This window comes from Myxocyprinus asiaticus, chromosome 26 (assembly GCF_019703515.2).
Source record: "Myxocyprinus asiaticus isolate MX2 ecotype Aquarium Trade chromosome 26, UBuf_Myxa_2, whole genome shotgun sequence".
In the NCBI taxonomy this organism is placed as follows: Eukaryota; Metazoa; Chordata; class Actinopteri; order Cypriniformes; family Catostomidae; genus Myxocyprinus; species Myxocyprinus asiaticus.
The window spans coordinates 30,396,037-30,416,767 of record NC_059369.1 but is presented as its reverse complement, the minus strand read 5'-3'; the positions used below and the strand labels follow the sequence as shown (position 1 = coordinate 30,416,767).

Below are 20,731 nucleotides of genomic sequence, written 5' to 3'. Positions count from 1 at the left end.
CACATACACACACACACACACACACACACACACACACACACACACACACACACACACACACAAATATAAATTTCCTCCTCAGCAACAGAGTACCATCCACAATTTCTCTCCAAATTTAGCATGGTGCTCCTCATGTAGCACAGAACATTTCGACATGAGAGCATCTCTGGGTAAAAATCTGAAGTGCTAAAATATGCATTCGCTGTAGCTATCACACAATGTTTCCATCATATGGGTGTCTAAATGAGTCTCTTGGTATTCCAGTGGATAAACAGACGGTGTGCAATATATTTTAATCTACCTATTCATGCAATTAAGATTAACTAATCAGAAAAAAAAAAGAAAAAAGAATAATAATAATAATAATAATAATAATAATAATAATAATAATTATCTGCCACCTGGAAAATTTCTAAAGATTCTTGTTTACATCCAGAGGAATAAACAGTGTCCAGCTCATCTTTTATACTGCTCCTGTCAGTTGAGTTGCTCTGGTGGAATAATACAGAATCATGTTCATGGAATAATACAGAATCTTTTCCAGAAACAACATGAGGGCTATACACATATGCTCTTAAAAATAAAAGCTTTTTGTTCACAGACAGTGAACAGCAGCATCATTCAAACCAATAGTTTTCAGTTTCCAATGACATTGTAGAAATTCACTGTTCACAGTCAGCCATGATTACTTTAATCCTTGAGTGAAAGTGTCCAATAACAGGATGAAGTTACTGAAATTAAACGAGTAGTATTCAGCTGGTCATGTGATCTAAGCGTGGCAGCCCCCATGAGGGGACCCTCTCCAAGATTTAGACCATTATTAACAGGTACTGAAATGACTAAAGTCTTCATCTTTTTTGTGTGTTCATGATTTTATACATATTTCAAAATAATTCATTTCTGAAGGAGTTAAACTTTTTTAAAGAGAGCGTTGCAACCAAAGTACCAGAATTGCTCAGAAAAGTACAAGCAAGTACAGAAATGCAAATGAGACTCTATGAAACAACATAAAGTGAATAGTCATGAAAAGGGTATTGAGAGCAACTGAGTGCAATTTTTCCAGTGTTAAAATACTTTCTCCTATCAAGTCAAGACAAGCCATTTTTATTAGTATAGTGTGTTTCACAACACACATACTATAGTTTCAAAGCAGCTTTGCAGAACATTATGCTGTAATGTCTTAAAGTCCTTATTAAGCAGTTTCATTTGCAATTCTGTTTGGTGAAGCGAGGGGCTCAGAAATGACATGCTTTACCTTTATGAGTAAATGCATTAATAATCAAGGTAAAGAGCCTTTAGTAGAGAGGAACTCAGCTGGGTGGGAGTGCACATGCATATACATGGTATTAACATATTTTTTATCATTATGCTGAAAACACACATTCACCCTTCACATTTGTGAATGTTTCCTCACCTTAGTGCAGTTGGCAGCTTTTGGTTCAAGGTCATTGAGAGTGACCAGCTCTCTGAGTAAGCTGCTCTCCTGGTAGCCTCCCTTCACCCCCCGCAACTTAAAGTAGGCCTGAGGCTTGAACAGAATGAGATGCAGGTTAATGGCAAAACCTGCCATGTCAATGGCAAAGGGCCGGTGAGGGTCGAACACTGTTTTCCAGCCATACACTTTCCCTGCTGCATTGACCTTCGGAGATTCATACCGTAGACCTCCAACAAACGCTACAGGCCACACAGATACCTTGCGGGTCGAGCGCATCTGGCAAAATGAGAGAGACAGGGAAAGAGAGATTTTAGTTCAACTTCAACTGTTAGTTTAAGTCAGGGGACTGTCATACAGGGCATTTCCCCTAGCTGAGTTTGGTTCCTCTCAAGGCTTTTTCTCTCCACTAACTAAACATCTTAAGAAGTTTCCCTCTACTCACTAACATCTTATGGAGTTTTTTCCTTGTCACAGTCTCTTTTGGCTTGCTGACTGGGGGGCTAAAAGGGATAGTTCACCCAAAAATAAAAATTCTTACTTACCCTCATGCCATCCCAGATGTGTATGACATTCTTTCTTCAGCAGAACACAAACAAATATTTTTAGAAGAATATCTCAACACTGTAGGTCCATACAATACAAGTGAATGGTGAACAGACCTTTGTAGCTCCAAATATCACATAAAGGATACATACAGTAGAAGTTATCCATAAGACTCCAGTGGTTAAATCCATATCTTCAGAAGCAATATAATAGGTGTGGGTGAGAAACAGACAAATTTAAGTCCTTTTTTTTACTCTAAATCTCCACTTTCACTTTTACATCTGAAAGTCACATGTGGTGCCTGTTTAGTTTCACTTTCACATCTAAAAGTAGGGCTGGGTGATATGTCTTAATAAATTATATCTCTATATTTTTTAGCAAATTGACAATATTCAGTATATATCTCAATAATTATGTATTTGCTCTAAAATGGCTCAAAAGTGTGTGTGTGTGTGTGTGTGTGTGTGTGTGTGTGTGTGTGTGTGTTTTTTTATTTGTATTTTTTCAGAGGAACCATCACTTCATCCAAACAGCCATTGCAGCCAAGTAGATTCAATATTTTAAAGACATTAAATTAAAATATCATAATTCGTTTTTCATTAAATAAACACACGGGAGAATTAAATTCAATCATTTTCATTGATATGTACTTGATATATATATATATATATATATATATATATATATATATATATATATATATATATATATATATATATATATCACACACATACACATACATACACTACCGGTCAAAAGTTTTGAAACACTTACTCATTCTTTATTACATATATTTTTTTCTTCACATTTTAGAATAATAGTAAATTCATCAAAACTATGGAATAACATAAATGGAACTATGGGAATTATGTTTTGACTAAACAAAATACAAAATAAATCAAAACTGTGTTATATTTAAGCATCTTCAAAGTAGTCACCCTTTGCCTATAATTTGCAGATGTACTCTTGACATTTTCTCAACCAACTTCTTGATGTATCACCCTGGGATGCTTTTTAAACAGTATTGAAGGAGTTCCCATCTATGTTGGGCACTTATTGGCTGCTTTTCTTTATTATTTGGTCCAAGTCATCAATTAATAAAAAAATAAAAAATAAATGTTTAATTACATTTTAGCTTTATAATGAAATAAATTGATATGGTGGCACAATTATATTTTTGTTTACAAAACTAATTTCAAAGATTTTTAAGATCATGAGAAACATTTCAGTCAAGTGTTCCAATACTTTTGACCGGTAGTGTATAATATATATATATATATATATATATATATATATATATATATATATATATATATATATATATATATATATATATATATATATATATATATATATATATATATATATATATATATATATATATAATATACAATGATACATAGTAGCTTAATAAAAAGCATTATTTACCTTCAAATGTTTTTACTAATACATTTTTGTGAATGAACTGGGTGTGCAAAGCTACTTCACTGACTTATTTTTGAAACCCCAGTTGTACATCGCATAATACTTAATTATTACTGTGGGACAATTGAGTTTAATTTTTATAATATAATGCTGAAGTATCATTATTATTCTGATTATTAAATTTGCGTTATACAAAAGTAATATATTTCTGTCCTTTTTAATTCACCTCCACCTGGGGCTTTTATTTTGTCACACGAAAGTGCTGACGTATTTACTTAAACTTCACAAGGAGCTTTTATTTCGACACATGGTGCGTCTCAATTAAGTCAGGACATTGATCAGGGAGTCGGGCATTTTTAAGGCTGTCTCAATCGCAAAATCATTCCAGTGCACTAAAATGTTTGCTCCCTAAAAAATCCCACAATGCACTGTAAAAACCAGGGAGCATCGTTGCTCATTATGCTCCCTTACTGGTAACGTCCTCATGTCTTCTGAAGTCTCAAGTTGTTAGATGATGAGCACAAGTGTAAAACTATGAAGTCCAAGCCTTATTTTGTCTTTAAAAGAGATGTTGTTTGTAATGTCTTTCATTCATAATTGCAATGAAAGTTAAACAATCTTTTAAATATTTAAGTTCTTAAAAGAAGGTTTAATATACACTCCTTTATATTTTTATATCTTTGTTTATGCCATTTATGTTATAATAACAATATACGTTTGATATTCTTCAACAAAAATGAATGATGGTGTCATTTATACAGCGATGGTGCTGATTATTAACAGCTGAGCTTCAGTGAGCAAGCTTGTTAATGTTTCGTGGGTGATTGAGTCTTAAGAGTCCCAATTTTCAGTGGATAAACAACCTTGCCAGTGCCCGAATCTGTGTTCACAATATACTGATTCATGACATAGTGAGCTAGGGAGCTGATAGAGCTGATAGAGCTGACAGAAAAAGCAATGTGTATTTGACAGTTTACAGATGTTCCACATTCCTGAAATGCTGTAATCTCCTTTTCTGTTGTATGGTGCCCGTGTTTGTAGATTTGTATAATATCTTGTAGTGGTTACTAATGTTTGGAAATGCGTGAATGCTTGAACCTGCATTACTTTGACTTCACAATGCACGTAACTGATCTGAGAGCGCCACCATGCCCATGCACACAGATCAGCGCGTCACCGGTTTGTTCTGAATCACACACAGACCATGTTTATCTGTCTTTAAATCACAGCCTTTTGTGGATTAATAATCACATATGACCAACTCGCTATGTTGATGTAATTTTGATTAATTGTGCAGCGTGCAAGGATCGTGAAATTAGTCTACTGATGCGCTCTTTATGAAACTTAATGGCCAAATGAAAGCATATTAAAATCATTGCGATATTCACAATATGGTCAATTTTACATCATCAGCAAAAGTATCTCGATTATATCATTAATATTCAATATATCGCCCAGCCCTATCTAAAAGTGAAAGGTTTAGAGTAAAAATTGACTTAAATATTGTTCTGTTTCTCACCCACACCTATTACAGTATATTTCTTCTGAAGATATGGCTTTAAATACTGGAGTCATATGAATTACTTTTATGTTTCCTTTATGTGATTTTTGGAGCTACAAAGGTCTGATCACCATTCACTTGCATTGTACGGTCCTATAGAGTTGAGATATTTTCTAAAAATCGTAGTTTATGTAATGCTGAAGAAAGAAAGTCTTGCACATCTGGGATGGCATCAGGGTGAGTAAATAATAATTTTTGTATGAACTATCCCTATAAAAGATATAAATAAATTTCTAAGAAGCTGTTCACTGGGGACATTGAGATATTAAGGCATGACCTTTGGTAAAGTTGCTTTAAACCATGTGCATTGTGAAAAGTGCTTTACAAATTAAAATGACTTGACATGTTTCATTGTCCCTCCCATATTAATGTTTTTTTAATGTGTAATTTACGTTTTTCTTTTTAAAAAAATGTATTGTGTATTTGAAATGTATTTTAATGTTTACTTAATGTATTAAGTAAGATTTAAATGTAAGCATATGACTCTGTCAGGGGTGTAAAAAGTACTCAGAAATTAGATTTAAGTGAAAGTATGGATACTGAGTGAAAATTTTACTCAATTAAAAGTCCAAGTATTTAGTCAAAAACATACTTGAGCGAAAGTAAAAAAGTATTCACATTAAATTATACGTATTAAAAAAGTAAAAAGTAACTTTTTTTCCTATGAAATCAAGAGAGGAGATTGTGTGAGAGAGGATGTTGTTAAATTCGATTGGTTTGAAAGTCGTCTTTTTACTGTCTCTGACGACTGTCATATTTCTCCCCCAGTGGCATTCGCAACCTGGTCAAAGAATCATGTTACAATAACTACATTTTGCAAAATTATTCTTATGTGGCCTGTTGTGTGTAACACAGCAATTTCCTGGTGGAATGAACACTAGAGGCACTAAAACAACAATTATTTGTATCCCCTTTCACTCAAATCACGAGTAAAACGGAGGATTATCAGTTCATAAACACTTACTTTTCGCTCTGTTCCTCACACAATGATATCTTATGACATATAAACACTTTTACTATAGCGCATGACTAATTTTAATGTTTGCATTACATAACCAACTACATTTACAAGCTTGCTTAAGTGTGATTAAATTGCACGGAAGCTCAACTGATAGAGTGTTGCCTATGCGATACAAAGGACCGGGGTACGAGTCCTAAAGAGAATACGAGTCGACGCGTGAGTCCAAAGTGTCATAGAAGCATCACAAAATTACGTGATTGCTTCAGAAATTGTGTTTTTCATCTAACACTTGCTTTTTCTGACACTTTCGGTTAAGTTTAGGTTTAAGGTTAAGGGTAGGGAGGTTGGTTTTGTTGATTTAAATCTCGATAGAACATTAACCTTAAAACTTCATCTGTTCGTGAGAACATTTCACTCGCTTTTAGAGCCACACAGTGGACATTTCACTTCGGAACTGCCCTGAGATGTGTAATGAACCACATAATTTTTTTACATTTTTTTTTTGCAAAAACATTGTCACAGTCAAATTGAGCACCCAGCCTCTTGAGACATAAAGAAAGATAAAAATAAATAAATAAAAAAATAAGAAAAAGCCTGAAGAAATTTAGTAATTTTGTTGGTTTGTGAATTGTATTCTGAGGTTTGCTACCAAACCTTGCTGTTGGGCAGATGGATGAATTCAGTAAAATTCATAATTAATATTTACTCTAATTCCATTATATTTATTATCATTATTATTATCATAATCATTGCTGGTTTTATAGTTATTATTAAAATTAATAGTTGCCTAACAACAACAACAACAATAATAATTCAGCAAATAAGTAAAAATTCATAGATATGATTTAAATATGAAGGCAAGTGTAAAAATAAGATGTACACATTTAATTACAAAATCCTTTTGTTTATATATATATATATATATATATATATATATATATATATATATATATATATATATATATATATATATATATATTTGCAAAGTGAATGATCATTTTTGACTTCATAACTGTCCAATCTGTGAAGTATCAGGCATTTAGAATAAAGTTTAGTACAAAAACCGTCAGAGTTTCTCACTTCTTGCTCATAGTTTTGAATGAATACATCACATTTAGTTGGGCAGTCACATACGGTCTAGTCACACAAATACTGCAACGTATCCGAAGCTCTAATCAGATCCGAAATAATGGTCAGAACTCCACACAGCCGCAGTGCGACACTTGTCCATTTGTCAATCTGTCATTTGTCGGATGCAATAAAAGGGCGGCTTCAGTCCAGTAAGACGAAAGAAAGTGATCTGCAGAAATGTAGTGAGCACTTTTCAAGTTTAAATAAAATTGTAAGGAGTAAAAAAAAAATTAATTGGAAATGTAAGTAGAAGTACAAGTATTCTATTTAAATTGCACTAAAGTAAAACACAAATCCCAAAAAATAATACTTAAGTATAATACTTAAATATCTTTACTCAATTACTTTACACCCTGGACTCTGTACATCATTAAAGGGATAATAAACCAAAAATTAAAACTCTGTCATCATTTACTCACACTAAGATCGCTCCAAACCCATTTTACTATCTTTTTTACATGGAACACAAAAGATGAATTAAAAAAAAAGTCTTCACAGGCTTTTTTTGCCATGTTGTAATGACTCTTGTCTGTCAAGCTCAAAAAAGGACAATAAAACACCATAAAAAAGTACAAGTTATAGATACAACACTATATTCCAAGATTCTAAAATGATTGATTCACTTCATGCAAAACAAAATTTAAGTCATTGTTAATTCTCAAATAAAATCACATTAATACAGTAAAATGCTTAAACCAAATATAGCAGACAGCTACACTGATAACATCAAATTGTAGCTTTTTAATGCTGATGTTTTTGTCCTTTTTCAAGCTTGACAGACCGGAGTTACAATGAACTAACATTCTGGTGAATAAACCCTTTGATGACTTTTCAAAAATTCCCCTAATGTGTTCCATGGAAGAAAGAATGTCCTGTGGGTTTGGACTGGAGCGAGATCAGGGTGAAAAAATATTAACTGAATTTTCATTTTGGGTGAACTATTCCTTTAATTATCATTTTTATAGGTTTACAATGTAAGCATAAAAATTAAGTACATTAATACAATAATTTGGACTATATGAATGTTATTATAGTCCAGACTTAAACACTCAGTTTTATACAATAAAACAGGAAGCAGGTGGTCCCTGCTCCGTCTCTCTACCCATCAAGGGTTGTTGGCCTTAAAATGGTTGAAGACAACTGGTTATGTTGTTTAAGGGTACTGAATGCCACAAAGATCTCACAGCCAAGCCAGTATGACCTGCTGTTCATAGTGTGCTGTTCAAAAGCACAGGCCTGATTATACACCTCAGGACAGTAGATCATGTTTTGGACAGCGTGGTGACACGGACACAGAAACAAACAGATCTCAACAACAGGATTCATCCTGATCAGGTCATGGGAGGTGATCAAAGACCAGAAGAGAGACAATGAGAGACACAAAACAAGTGAGTGAGCAAGGGAGAGACAGATACTCCTTTAATCTTCCTGGTTCAAACACTCCCTACCCACCTCCGTCCAAATCCTTTGTGTGTCGTACAGTGCAAGTGGTGCCCATCATAAAAGGAAACTGCCTAATGAATAGTGAAGGCTAGAGCTGGCCAGTGAAGCAGTTGTCTTTATACACATAATGCATCACCCACCGTATCGGAGAAAAGCTTTTTACAAAGAACTACAAAAGGACTGTCGATGGAGAAGCACAGTGTTTCTTTATCTCACTCAGTTTGTAAATTATATAAATAAACTGATTAAGACTCAGCGAAATGTAAAGGATGGTTTCGCTGACTGAACTGTTATAAAAAAAAAAAGTTTTTGAAATTGATGACTTTGACCAAATAATAAAGAAAAGCAGCCAATAAGTGCCCAACATAGATGGGAACTCTTTCAATACTGTTATATTATATTGTCAGTGATTCTTCATTAAACTCTGCATTTGGGTTCAAACTGCATCCCTCTCCATGTTCATGCATGACAGAAGACTAGACCCAAAGATGAACCCAGCAGAGGAACTACTTTGCCTCGACCAGGGAGATTGTACAATTGAAGAATATGTTATGGACTTTTGTGCTCTGGCGTATAAGGTGAATTTTAATGATGTGGCACTTAAGGACTGTTTTTGGGCTGGGTTGGAAGAACCAATTAATTCTCTAATGCCATCTGGAAGAATTGTATGGGACCTCCAACAGTACATTGACTTCGCCCTTCGTCCATCTCAGAGCCAGCATTTGAAGCCGTGTCCGTCCCAGAGAAAGCGTTTGAAGCCTCGACCATCCGAGAGCTATCGTTGCAAGCCTCGTCCATCCCATAATCAGCTTTCATGCCTGCTCCAGCCCTAGAGGAATTTTTTTTTTTTGGGGGGGGGGGGGGGGGGCTACTCTGGTTCCAGTGGTCTCCGAGTTTCCTTCAATGGAGACCACTTTTTACCCAGCCTTGGTGGTCCCGGAGATCTCCTTCATCGAGCCTCCCATGGCTCCACCTTCCTTCATTGAGCCTCCCATGGCTTAGCCCCTCAAGCCTCCCACGCCTCTGCCTTCCTTCATTGAGCCTCCCACAGCTCTGCCTTCCTTCATTGAGCCTCCCACGGCTCCGCCTTCCTTCATTGAGCCTCCCACGGCTCCGCCTTCCGAGCCTCCCACGGCTCCGCCTTCCGAGCCTCCCACAGCAGTGCTCACGGCCATCCGGAAAAGGACGAGGAGAAAAAGGGCTCCTACCCCCCAATCGCTGCCAGTGCTCACGGCCACAGAGGTCTTTCCCTGTCACTGCCTGTGCTCATGACCACAGAGGTCGTTCACCAGTCACTGCCTGTGCTCATGACCACAAAGGTCATTCCCCTGTCACTGCCAGTGCCCACGGCCACGAAGGCCGTTCCCCAATCACTGCCTGTGCTCATGACCACGGAAGCTATTCCCCTGTCACTGCCAGTGCCCACGGCCACCAAGGCTGTTCCCATGTCCTTGCCAGTGTTCACGGCCACGGAGGTTGTTCCACTATCGTTGCCTGTGCTTATGACTACGGAGGTCGTTCCCCTATCACTGCCTGTGCTCACGGCCACGGAGGCCATTCCCCAGTCACTGCCAGTGCCCACGGCTACGGATGCCATTTCCCAGTCACTGCTAGAGTCTTCCATGACTCCGCCTACTCCTCCAGAGACTCCTCCTCCAGCAGTTCTGTCCGCTCCTACTCCCAAGACTCTGTCTGCCTCTTGTGATACTCCTCCGGCTACACCTTCTGAGTCTCAAGTCCCAACTCCACCTGCTCCACCTCCTGAGACTCAGCTCCCTGAACCAACTGTGGCACCACCCCCTAGGTCTTCACCACAAGCAGCTCTGCCCCTGAACCCCTGCCAGTTCCATCCTGGTGTCCTGATCCTCAGCCAGTTGCCTTCCTGGAGCCACCTCCCAAACCGCCGGACCCCGTACCTTTCCTGGAGCTGTCTTCCAAATTGCCGGACCCCTCTCCCTTGCTGGAGGCTCCTCCCTGGCCACCTGATCATCTGCAGGCTCCTCCCTGGCCTCCTGATCATCCGCCAGCTCCGCCTTGGCCTTACAACTATCTGTTTTTGGGCTTCAGAAGCCACCCATTTAAGGGGGTGGAGGGGGGATTCTGTCACCATCCCTTCATGTCACCATCCCTTCATTTTCACGGACTCTTAATTTTACACTTTCATAGACTTATGTTGTAGTTTGTCCCCACACTACAATTCCCAGCAGGCATCATCATCATCACATTCACCTGTTTCCTATCAGTGTTCCCAGCTGTTCCTTGTGTTGTAATTTCCCATGTCTGTATATATTCCCTGTGTTTCATCATTCATGGTCTAGTCTCATCTATATTAGCATGTACATTTGTCTCATTGTTGTATTTATCCTTGTACCTATTGTCTTTCTAGTTCTATATATATATACATATATATATATATATATATATATATATATATATATATATATATATATATATATATATATATTGTCGGTGATTCTTCATTAAACTCTGCATTTGGGTTCAAACTGCATCCCTCTCCATGTTCATACGTGACACTAATGTCATATTGTGCCGCTGCCATTTTTCATTAAAGGAGGCACACCTCCCCTACCTCGTGGTGGAAACAAAAACTGCTGCAATTGGAAAACATAACTCTTAAAAAGGATGCATGCTCATTGCAGATTCAGGATGAAATTAATCTTTCCTAAACAAGCTGTCAAAGGGGAGGGCTGCCAAAGCCAGGCTGCCCTAGTTTAGAGTAATAAATGACTGTTTTCTGCCTTTTGCCTCTCATCTGAGCTTCTTCAGTTCAGAATTCAGCGTGAAACAAAGGAGACAAAGGGGAGAAGCTAGACATGTTCAACTTACTTTTCAGTATAGTGGATTTTGAAATGATTCTTTCAAGTCAAAAAAGTCATGAAGGTGATGAGAACAGTCAGAGGAAAGTACCTTACGGTCCTCAAAGGGACAGTTCACCCAAAAATGAACACTCGGCCTCATGTTGTTCCAAACCTTTATGACTTTCTTTCTTGCGTGGAACACACATGGAGATTTTAAAGGCTGACATTCTGCCTAAAATCTTCTTTTGTGAGAAAGTCATATGAATTTGGAATAATGTGAGGGTGATTAAATGCTAAAATAATTCAGATATTTGGGTGAACTGTCCCTTTAAGCTCAGAACTGAGCACTAACAGCCAGACAACAGTGAAGGTGAAACGCAGGAGAAGAGGGGGTAAAAATAAACAGCATCTGTAAATAAGGCTTGTCATTCAGAGTGCCTACTTAATTGTTTTTAATATAAGCTTAATAATTAATTCATCCTGGCAGGGACTGTTGTTTTAAACAAGGCCAGATAAATTTTTCATGAAATATTACCCTACAATATTTGTTATTTCCAAAGATAAAAGGTATTACAGCTTCATCTGTGATGATGATGATGATGATGATGATGCTGTCTCATTGTGGGTCACTGATTTGAGGCTATGTACCTCTGTGATTCTTAAGTTTGACAGGGAGCTAGGTTTCAACAAACTTTTCTCAGCGCAAATGCATTTTAATACATTATATATAAGCTATGATGCAGTTTCCCTTAGAATTAATATATTTAAAGTCAATGGAATGGCAAAATCATTGTGCAGTGTCCATTTGGAGCATGCAGTTGAAAGCAAGCATGTTAATCTTTTAAAATGCATGAGCCACATATCAACAGAAGTGGCAGCTTTTGTTCAACCCTAATTATAGCCTTTCTTCCTGCTGTTGCTAATGTTTCAAAAGTATTTTCTTGATCATCTTTTTTGCCACTATCAATTATCTTGGTCAGAACAGCATCTCAGATTGAGGGAATCTATTATAAAGGGGGTTTCATAAGGACAGAGCATTCTGGGTGATCTAAAGACAAAGGTAAGACAGTCCTGACATGTATTAACACCTACCTTCAGCACTACAAGATTCGAAACCACAGGCATTGATCACCTCTCATGTGGTAAAGTAGCCTAATGCATTATACTCTATGTTAAGTGTTGCCAATGTAGGAAAGTCCATGGGAATTTGATGCATTTGTTCATGGATATTATTTCCTTTACAAACTTCAAGAATTTAGGTTAAAAATGTATTTTTATAATATATTACATTGTATATTTATATGATATATATTAATATATACAGTATAATGGAAAGTTTATATCTTAGGTCCTCAAAAATATTTCTGCCTGTTTTTAAGATAATATATTTTAACAATATCCATCACTTTAAATTAAGCAATCTTTAAAGGTGCACTCAGCATTTTTTTCCTCATTAAAGAAGTTTTACTCCTAAATAAATGAATTGTGTAATTTTGTAACATATGTATAAAATCATGAGCACTCACATAAGGTGAGGACTCTAGTCATATCAGTAACCTTTTACTTAGTAAGCTGTTTTATCTACATGGGGCTGGGGCGCCCTCATGGGGATTGCCATTTTAGAATCACACGTAACCATCTTGTTATTGGACACTTTCACCCTTGGATTAAATGAATCATGGCTGATTGTGAATAGTAAATTTCTACAATGGCATCTGTAACTGAAAACTATTGATTTTGAATGATGCTGCATCCACACCACTAGGTGTCACTTTAAGTCCAAGATGACATGGAATAATTTACTGAGTGCACCTTTAAATAGTGTACATATAAAGAGTTCAGAATAAATTAGAAATATGTAATTAAAATGAATGACTATAAACTTTTAAAACTAAGTAAACAAAATTCTTAAATTTAATCAAAATTGATTTTAAAACGGTAAAGCAACTGCATTTGTTTTTGCATTGAAGTTTATTCATAGCAAAGTTAAGCGTCTTTAAATAAATCTAATTTAAACCATTTGTTTAAATCTTACTTTTGCCAGGAATACATTTTTGAACTGGTCACCATTTCTGTTTTCACCATTTTGAATCATCTTTTTACCTTTACTAATTCATTTTAAATGGTCATGCTGTGTGACAAATTAATTTGTAAAAAGACTAATATTTCACATGATAATATGAGATTATCAAATCTGCATGCATCAATATAATTAGCAAAATGCTGTTTAAATAGTTGTAGATAGAGCATAGCATGTAACTGCAGGACATGTCAAACTTTTCAAAAGTATTTCATACCAACTACATCTATGTAATGAATAGAATATTAAACACACATATACAGTATTTTAACCTGCTATAAAGGAGTTGCAGTCGGTAATGGATGGGAAGATAATATACTAAGACAGATGGTCATGCAGTAGAAGTACTCAGATAAAGCGTATTATTTAATCAACGCAGAGTCCTTGGAAGTGCAGTCACTTAACAACACCCATTAATTGATGCTACAGTTCACAAATTTATGAATCCTGTCTTAACTCACCTCCTCAAAGAGCTCTAAGCTGTATGTATTATCATCATCTGCAAAGTAGACAATTCCCAACTGGCTGCTGTTGGAGTTGAAGGTCTCCCGTAGCCATCTGAGAGCCAGGTTCCTCTGCATGGTTCCTCGAGGAATCCGGGGATCTCTCATGTCCCCTCGCAGCTTATAGTTCCGTGGGGTTTCCACATTGAGGTGTGTGTAGTTAAGCCCCGTCTCCCTCAGCAAACTTGTGACTAGAGGGGTTCTTCTCTGAGAGTCCTCCACCAGGATCCAGTGAAGGTTGGGCACATGAAGGAAGGTGTTGGCCAATCGTGTAAGCTCGGCCTTCTGAACTGGACGGCTATATGTCGGGGTGATGATATGGATGGTGGGCAATACATCAGACCAGGGTGGAGGTCTTGTGTACACATACTCCGTACGGACCACCTCCACTATGTCCTTGTCTTGTGAGCAGTATTCCTTTGAGTCCATGGCTGCACCGGTCTCATGTCTGGTCTCTGTCCCGACATCTGCAGGTCAGAGAAAGAGAATTATGACATTAGTACACCCCAGGGCTGCTCTTATTATGTCTGACACATGCCACAAACCTTAGAGGAGTACCTGCTAGCCATTGTCGGTGGATGGTTAGTCGCTCTGGTTTGATTAAGATCTCTTTTACTAGATGGTGACAGACTGAAGAGGGTGAGAGCAGGAACCATAAGATCATAATACTCCATAGGGGTAGATGGCACTTATTCAAACCCATAATGCACAAGTTGACTTCTCCTTGATCTACATTTTAATCCTTAAAGGGATAGTTAAAAATAATTAAAAAAAAAAAAAAAAATTAAATTCTGTCATCATTAACTCACTCTCATCTTGTCCCAAACCCAAATTTCTTTCTTCTGAGGAACACAAAAGGAGATGTTAGGCAGAATGTTTGCTTCAATCACCATTCACTTTCATTGTATGGAAAAGAAAAATGCAATGAAAGTGAATTGTAACAGAGGTAAACTCTGTTCTGCCAAACATTCCCTTTTGTGTTCCACAGAAAAAGTAATACAAGTTTGAAACAACATGAGTTGTGAGTAAATTATGACAGAACTATCCCTTTAAATCTACAGCTCTGGAAAAAATTAAGAGACCACTGCAACATTATCGGTTTCTCTGGATTTTCTATTTATAAGTATGTGTTTGAGTAAAATGAATTTTTTTGTTTTATTCTATAAACTACTGACAACATTTCTCCCAAATTCCAAATAAAAATAGTCATTTAGAGCATTTATTTACATAAAATTACAACTGGTCAAAAAAATGATGCCATGTTTTCAGACCTCGAATAATGCAAAGAAGACAAGTACATATTCATTTTTAAACACAATACTGATGTTTTAACTTAGGAAGAGTTCAGAATTCAATATTTGGTGGAATAACCCAGATTTCCAATTACAGCTTTCATGCGTCTTGGCATACTCTCCACCAGTCTTTCACATCGCTGTTGGGTGACTTTATGCCACTCCTGGTGCAAAAATTCAAGCAGCAAGGCTTTGTTTGATGGCTTGTGACCATCCATCTTCCTCTTGATCATATTCCAGAGGTTTTCAATGGGGTTCAGGTCTGGCCATGACAGGGTCTTGATCTGGTGCTCCTCCATCCATACCTTGATTGACCTGGCTGTGTAGCATGGAGCATTGTCCTGCTGGAAAAAAACAATCCTCAGAGTTGGGGAACATTGTAAAAGCACAAGGAAGCAAGTTTTCTTCCAGGATAACCTTGTTCGTGGCTTGATTCATGTATCCTTCACAAAGACGAATCTGCCCGACTCCAGCCTTTCTGAAGCACCCCAGATCATCTCCGATCCTCCACCAAATTTCACAGTGGGTGCGAGACACTGTGGCTTGTAGGCCTCTCCAGGTCTTCGTCCAACCATTAGACGACCAGGTGTTGGGCAAAGCTGAATACTGGACTCATCAGAGAAGATGACCTTACTCTAGTCTTCTATGGTCCATTCCTTATGGCCTTTTGCAAACCTCAGCCTGGCTCTTCTTTGATTCTCATTAATGAAGGGCTTTTTTCTAGCTTTGCACAACTTCAGCTCTGCCACTAGGAGCCTGTTTCGAACCGTCCTTGCCGTGCACTTCACCCCAGCTGCTGTTTGCCATTCTTTTTGTAGGTCACTTAGTCATCCTATGGTTGTTGAGTGACATTCGAATGAGTTGCCGGTCATCCTGGTAGTGGAGAGTCGTCTGTAGCTTTGTTGTCCACAATGTCTGCTGCTTGACCTTGTTCTTATGAACCGCCACTTTTCTTTTCAACTCTTTTGGCATGATCAATAGTTATTTTTTTAATTCCAATTACTTTTGAAGTACTACTAGCACTGTTTTTGTCATCCAGCTGGTCCTATTGCAAGAGGATAGCGATGACCACAGCAGTGGTTTTTATACTTTTCCTTGTTAAATAAAATTAGGTTCAGGTGAGCCCCTAATCAGTACCTCATTAAGTAGAATGAAGTATGCTTGTGTTGGAATTCAACAGACACTGGAATGGAATGGCTGCCATACATGTAGAGATGCTGATTTAAGAAATATTTGGAGTGGTCTCTTAATTTTTTTCCAGAGCTGCATGATTAAAGACCCCATGAAATCAAAATTGGTGTTTTGTGGCTTTTAGTTCATGTTTGATAGCTTTGAGGCCATCTACGTGCTAGTGTACTTCTAAAACTTCACAAAATTAACTTTTAGCAGATGTGTGCATCTAAAGAGTACAGTTCTTCTCTTCCACGAAAAGTGAAGACAATTTTAATGAATCTTGCACTCAGAGGTATGTCCTCATTTTTGTCCAATTAAAGGGTGAACTATACTTTGGGTGAACTATCCCTTTAAGTGCTTTCAAGAATGAGCATGTCTACTCCCTCTAATACAGTGTTTCCCAACCACTGTGCCGCGGCACACTAGTGTGCCGTAAAAGATTGTCAGGTGTGCCATGGAAAATGATCAGATTGCACAAAATAGATCAGGGCTCCAGACTGCGACTAAATATTTTTCCAAATAGTGTAATTAAACTTTGCAAGAGGTAGCACTAGTGCAACTACAAATTCGGCCAACTATCTGACTGTGTGCTGTTGTTTTTTGTTGCGTATGAGAATTATCAAATGGCAAACGTTCCAAACGTGAAAGGAAACAGCTCTACCTGGATCAATCAGCGCAGCTCAATGCACAGATCAGTGCAGAGCACGTGTGTTTACATGTGGACCGGTCTTGAGCTCTCAGTCATGCAGATCATTATAAACAGCGCTGCGAGAATCGCGGGCTGGGTCACGGATTCGGCATGATTATTTGTTTAAAACCTCTATAAAAACCCATAATGTGTCAATGATTAAACTATTTAAAATCCTATTAAATGGCCCCAAAATTCTAAACAGCATTGAAAAGGAATAAAGGAGAAATCTGCACAATGAACAGACAGAAATGATAAGGCTTTCAGTCCACACATCACAGATATATAAAAAAAAAATATTTACCATGAACTTATATCAATATATCGGGGAAGTGAGGGAATACAATTGAATTTCTGGATGTGTTTGTCTTATGAAAAATGGCGCCATAATTTGTTTTATGGTTACTGCTAATCATGGTTTTACTTTTACTTTTGGTTACTATTATATTATTGCAAATACCACAGTTAAAACTATGGATACAATGGAACTTTCCTTCTGTGTAAAATCTTTTCTAATGCTCTCTGATTGTAGAAAAAGGTTTTGTTTGTCTTTAGATGACTGTATTTTAATCAACAAGATCCTGATAAAAAGAAAGAAACCATGAAAGAAAACTTATTCCCACTGAGTATTTTAATTAGGCCCCCCTAATTAAAGGGAAACACTGCTCTAATACCACCTCCCATTGACTAGCAATAGTACCAGTAAATAGCAAACCAATGTGCTTGTCAAACCATTTCATGGGGTATTTTTAATAGAGCATACAAGAAAGCTTTTGCTAAGAATGGTTATGGAGTATTACCAAATATCTTCTTTTCAGAATATTTGCACTTGTCACAAAATGATGGTGGCACCTCACATTTCAGATTTTTATCACTGTTCAATTAGTAACCTGCTCTCACTTTATACATTTTAGCACTACGTAGATTAGCATTCTCTATTAACAGTCCAGATGTTCTCTACCTCCTATGCATCATACAGACCCATGTTAATCGCTTCATGAAAGGTTCTATGAATATAAATATCTAAATCTCCAATAACTGATGGTATTGATGTGCAGGGTTGGGGAGTAACAGAATACCTGTAATGGGATTACATATTTAAAATACAAAATATAAGTAACTGTATTCCACTACAGTTACAATTTAAATCATTGGTATTTAGAATACAGTTACATTCAAAAAGTATTTTGATTACTGAAGAGATTACTTTGCATTTTATTGTCATTTGTTTCATTTAATATTTAGTCCTTTCAGATGGAAAAATGTATACATATAAATAATGCATTTAAATCCAAAGTGCATTTGAATAGCGGTGAAAAACTTTCTTATGATGTGTTACATTTATACGAGCAGACAGAGAAGTAAGTTTGAAGTAAGTTTGGAGCACAAGAAATAGAAATAAACCTTGTGAAAATTGTCAGCTTTACACTAAGCTAAAATGCTATTTCTAGCCATTTTACATGTTACCAGGCACGATCATATTTTTTTTTATCAAGAAAATTCACGTTGGATCATTATTTCTTTTTTTCTAGTAAGTCCTTCCTAGGGCAAAAATCTTATTCTTGATGATCAGTCTTGTTTCCTGTAAAAATATCTAAAAAATCCTTAAAACAAGATCAGTTTGATTGATCTTGTTTTAGAAACAACACTGCATAAGATATTTAGGTTTTTCAGAGAATGTATTTTTAACATGTGTATTTTGATTACTGAACTGGCAGAGTTTTTATAGTCAAAACAAGTGAAAAAATCTACCTGTGCTGAAGAAGTAATCCAAAGTATTTAGAATACGTTACTGACCTTGAGTAATCTAACGGAATATGTTACAAATTACATTTTACAGCATGTATTCTGTAATCTGTAGTGGAATATTTCAAAAGTAACCCTCCCAACGCTGTTGATGTGCAAATACATGGGTCATCAAGTGTTGGTGGTGTTGCTCCACGTAGGAGGAGCTAGAGGTGGCCAGAGACTGATGGATCTTTGTGAAGTATAACATTGTAGGCTTTGCCCCCATAAACCCTTAAATAACAATTTATGTGTACAGCTTGTCATGTGTGTGAATCATCACTTACATAAGTGTTTCAATGTGGGTGCTAAAATAAACTGTGTAGATATGCTAACTGGTAATTTTGACTTAAAGCCACCAGAAATTCACCACAGTGAGGGTTTTATTGAAAAAATCTTTTGCAATTTATCTTTCGAATGAATGAGGACCTCTTGAAATCTGCTGGATAATTTCATTGGAGTCATTTGAATTCTTGAAATGAGGCCCATGCACTCAGCTAGCTAAGTGGAGGAAAGTGGAAGTTTTTATCTGCAGTATATACAGTGTATGTATGGTGAATTTTTAAACTGGGTCATGTGAAATGAAAGTGCACTAAGTTGAGAGACTAATATAAAAAGCATGTTTTTTTGGAGAGAAAACTAATTTGTATTCGTGTTTCGGGGAAAAACTTCTTGTTTAGCACCTCTTTAACACTGTTTAATAGATAATTTTCAGTGAGAGGAATAATATGCAAATTTACTTGAAACAGAACTGTATTTGTATAAGAGAAAGGAGTTCTTATAAGACACAGGTAAATCAATAAATCTGAGTTTATCTGAGAGTCCTTTAAGGGGGTTACACACCCGATGAGAAGTGCCATGCCGCTTCATGTCACAGGTAGGACAATAAAGTATTGTACATAAAACGCAGCGTTCTGTATGCGCAAGTTCAAGTCTAAAGTCAGCTCCAGATGAGATTTAAGATGGATGATTTTACCATTATACTTTCTCCAGTAAAGATGAACATTTTAGGTGGAATAATAAATCCTTATTATTTATGTATCAATGGTTAAGTACATAGTAGTTAAGGCCACCTAATATAAAGTGGGTCCAAAATATTAATCATTAATATTTTAGACCCACTTTATATTAGGTGGCCTTAACTACTATGTACTTAACCATTTGATACAATCTACTTATCATGTACATACATGTTGTTGCATTGTTAATACATTTAAAGTACCTGCATTTAATTACATTTTTAGTTACACTGTTAACTTAACCCCTAACCCAACCCTTACCCCAAAACCCAACTCTAACCCCCAATCCTAACCCTAACCCTACCCTTACTCCTAAACCTACCCATACCTCAACCTCAGTAGCAGCAAATGTGGGAAGTTTGCAGAACAGCATGTAGTTACACAGTAAATACATAGTCTTGTATGTATTTAATGTTAGTACATAGTAGTTAAGGCCACCTAATATAAAGTGTGACCAATATTTCTTTTTAAGTCTCTATTTTGAATTTTAAGATGCTGTATGACATCCACATGCTGCATCTGGTTTGCAAACCCCTTTAGACTTCGTGCAGATTTTTGTCTTTTTTTTTTGTCTTTTTTTTTTTTTTTTTGAGTGATTAAACATTTTGAAATATATATTTTTTTTTTAATTGGCATTGACAACAGAACTTTATATCAGTGTATATAAATACTGTTTTTACCCTTTCGGATGGCAAGCAGAGGTGCAATTGCACTTTGGTGCCACACAGTGATGAGGAGGGTCCATGGTAACACAATCAACACGATGGCAAGAATATCTCTTCTCTTCGGCATCTCCAGGGTTGGTGCTATGCCTGGTCATTACCTAAGAGTGGGAATTAAACAGAGACAGAAAAAGAGAGAGTATGTAAATGA

The 20,731-nt window shown here is 36.7% G+C and overlaps 1 protein-coding gene across 3 annotated transcripts in view; it reads right to left on the bottom strand.

Annotated features, from left to right (window-relative positions):
- The window catches only part of LOC127417324 (galactosylgalactosylxylosylprotein 3-beta-glucuronosyltransferase 1-like), a 169,139-nt gene that overhangs the window by 12,516 nt on the left and 135,892 nt on the right, over nt 1-20,731 (bottom strand). For all 3 annotated transcript variants that reach the window (XM_051657268.1, XM_051657267.1, XM_051657269.1), the window contains 3 exons: nt 20,539-20,681; nt 13,860-14,368; nt 1,415-1,711 (listed from right to left, as the gene is read on the bottom strand). In XM_051657268.1, the coding sequence (XP_051513228.1) occupies nt 1,415-1,711; nt 13,860-14,368; nt 20,539-20,650 (918 nt within the window). In that variant the 5' untranslated portion in view covers nt 20,651-20,681. The remainder of the gene's footprint in view (nt 1-1,414; nt 1,712-13,859; nt 14,369-20,538; nt 20,682-20,731) is intronic.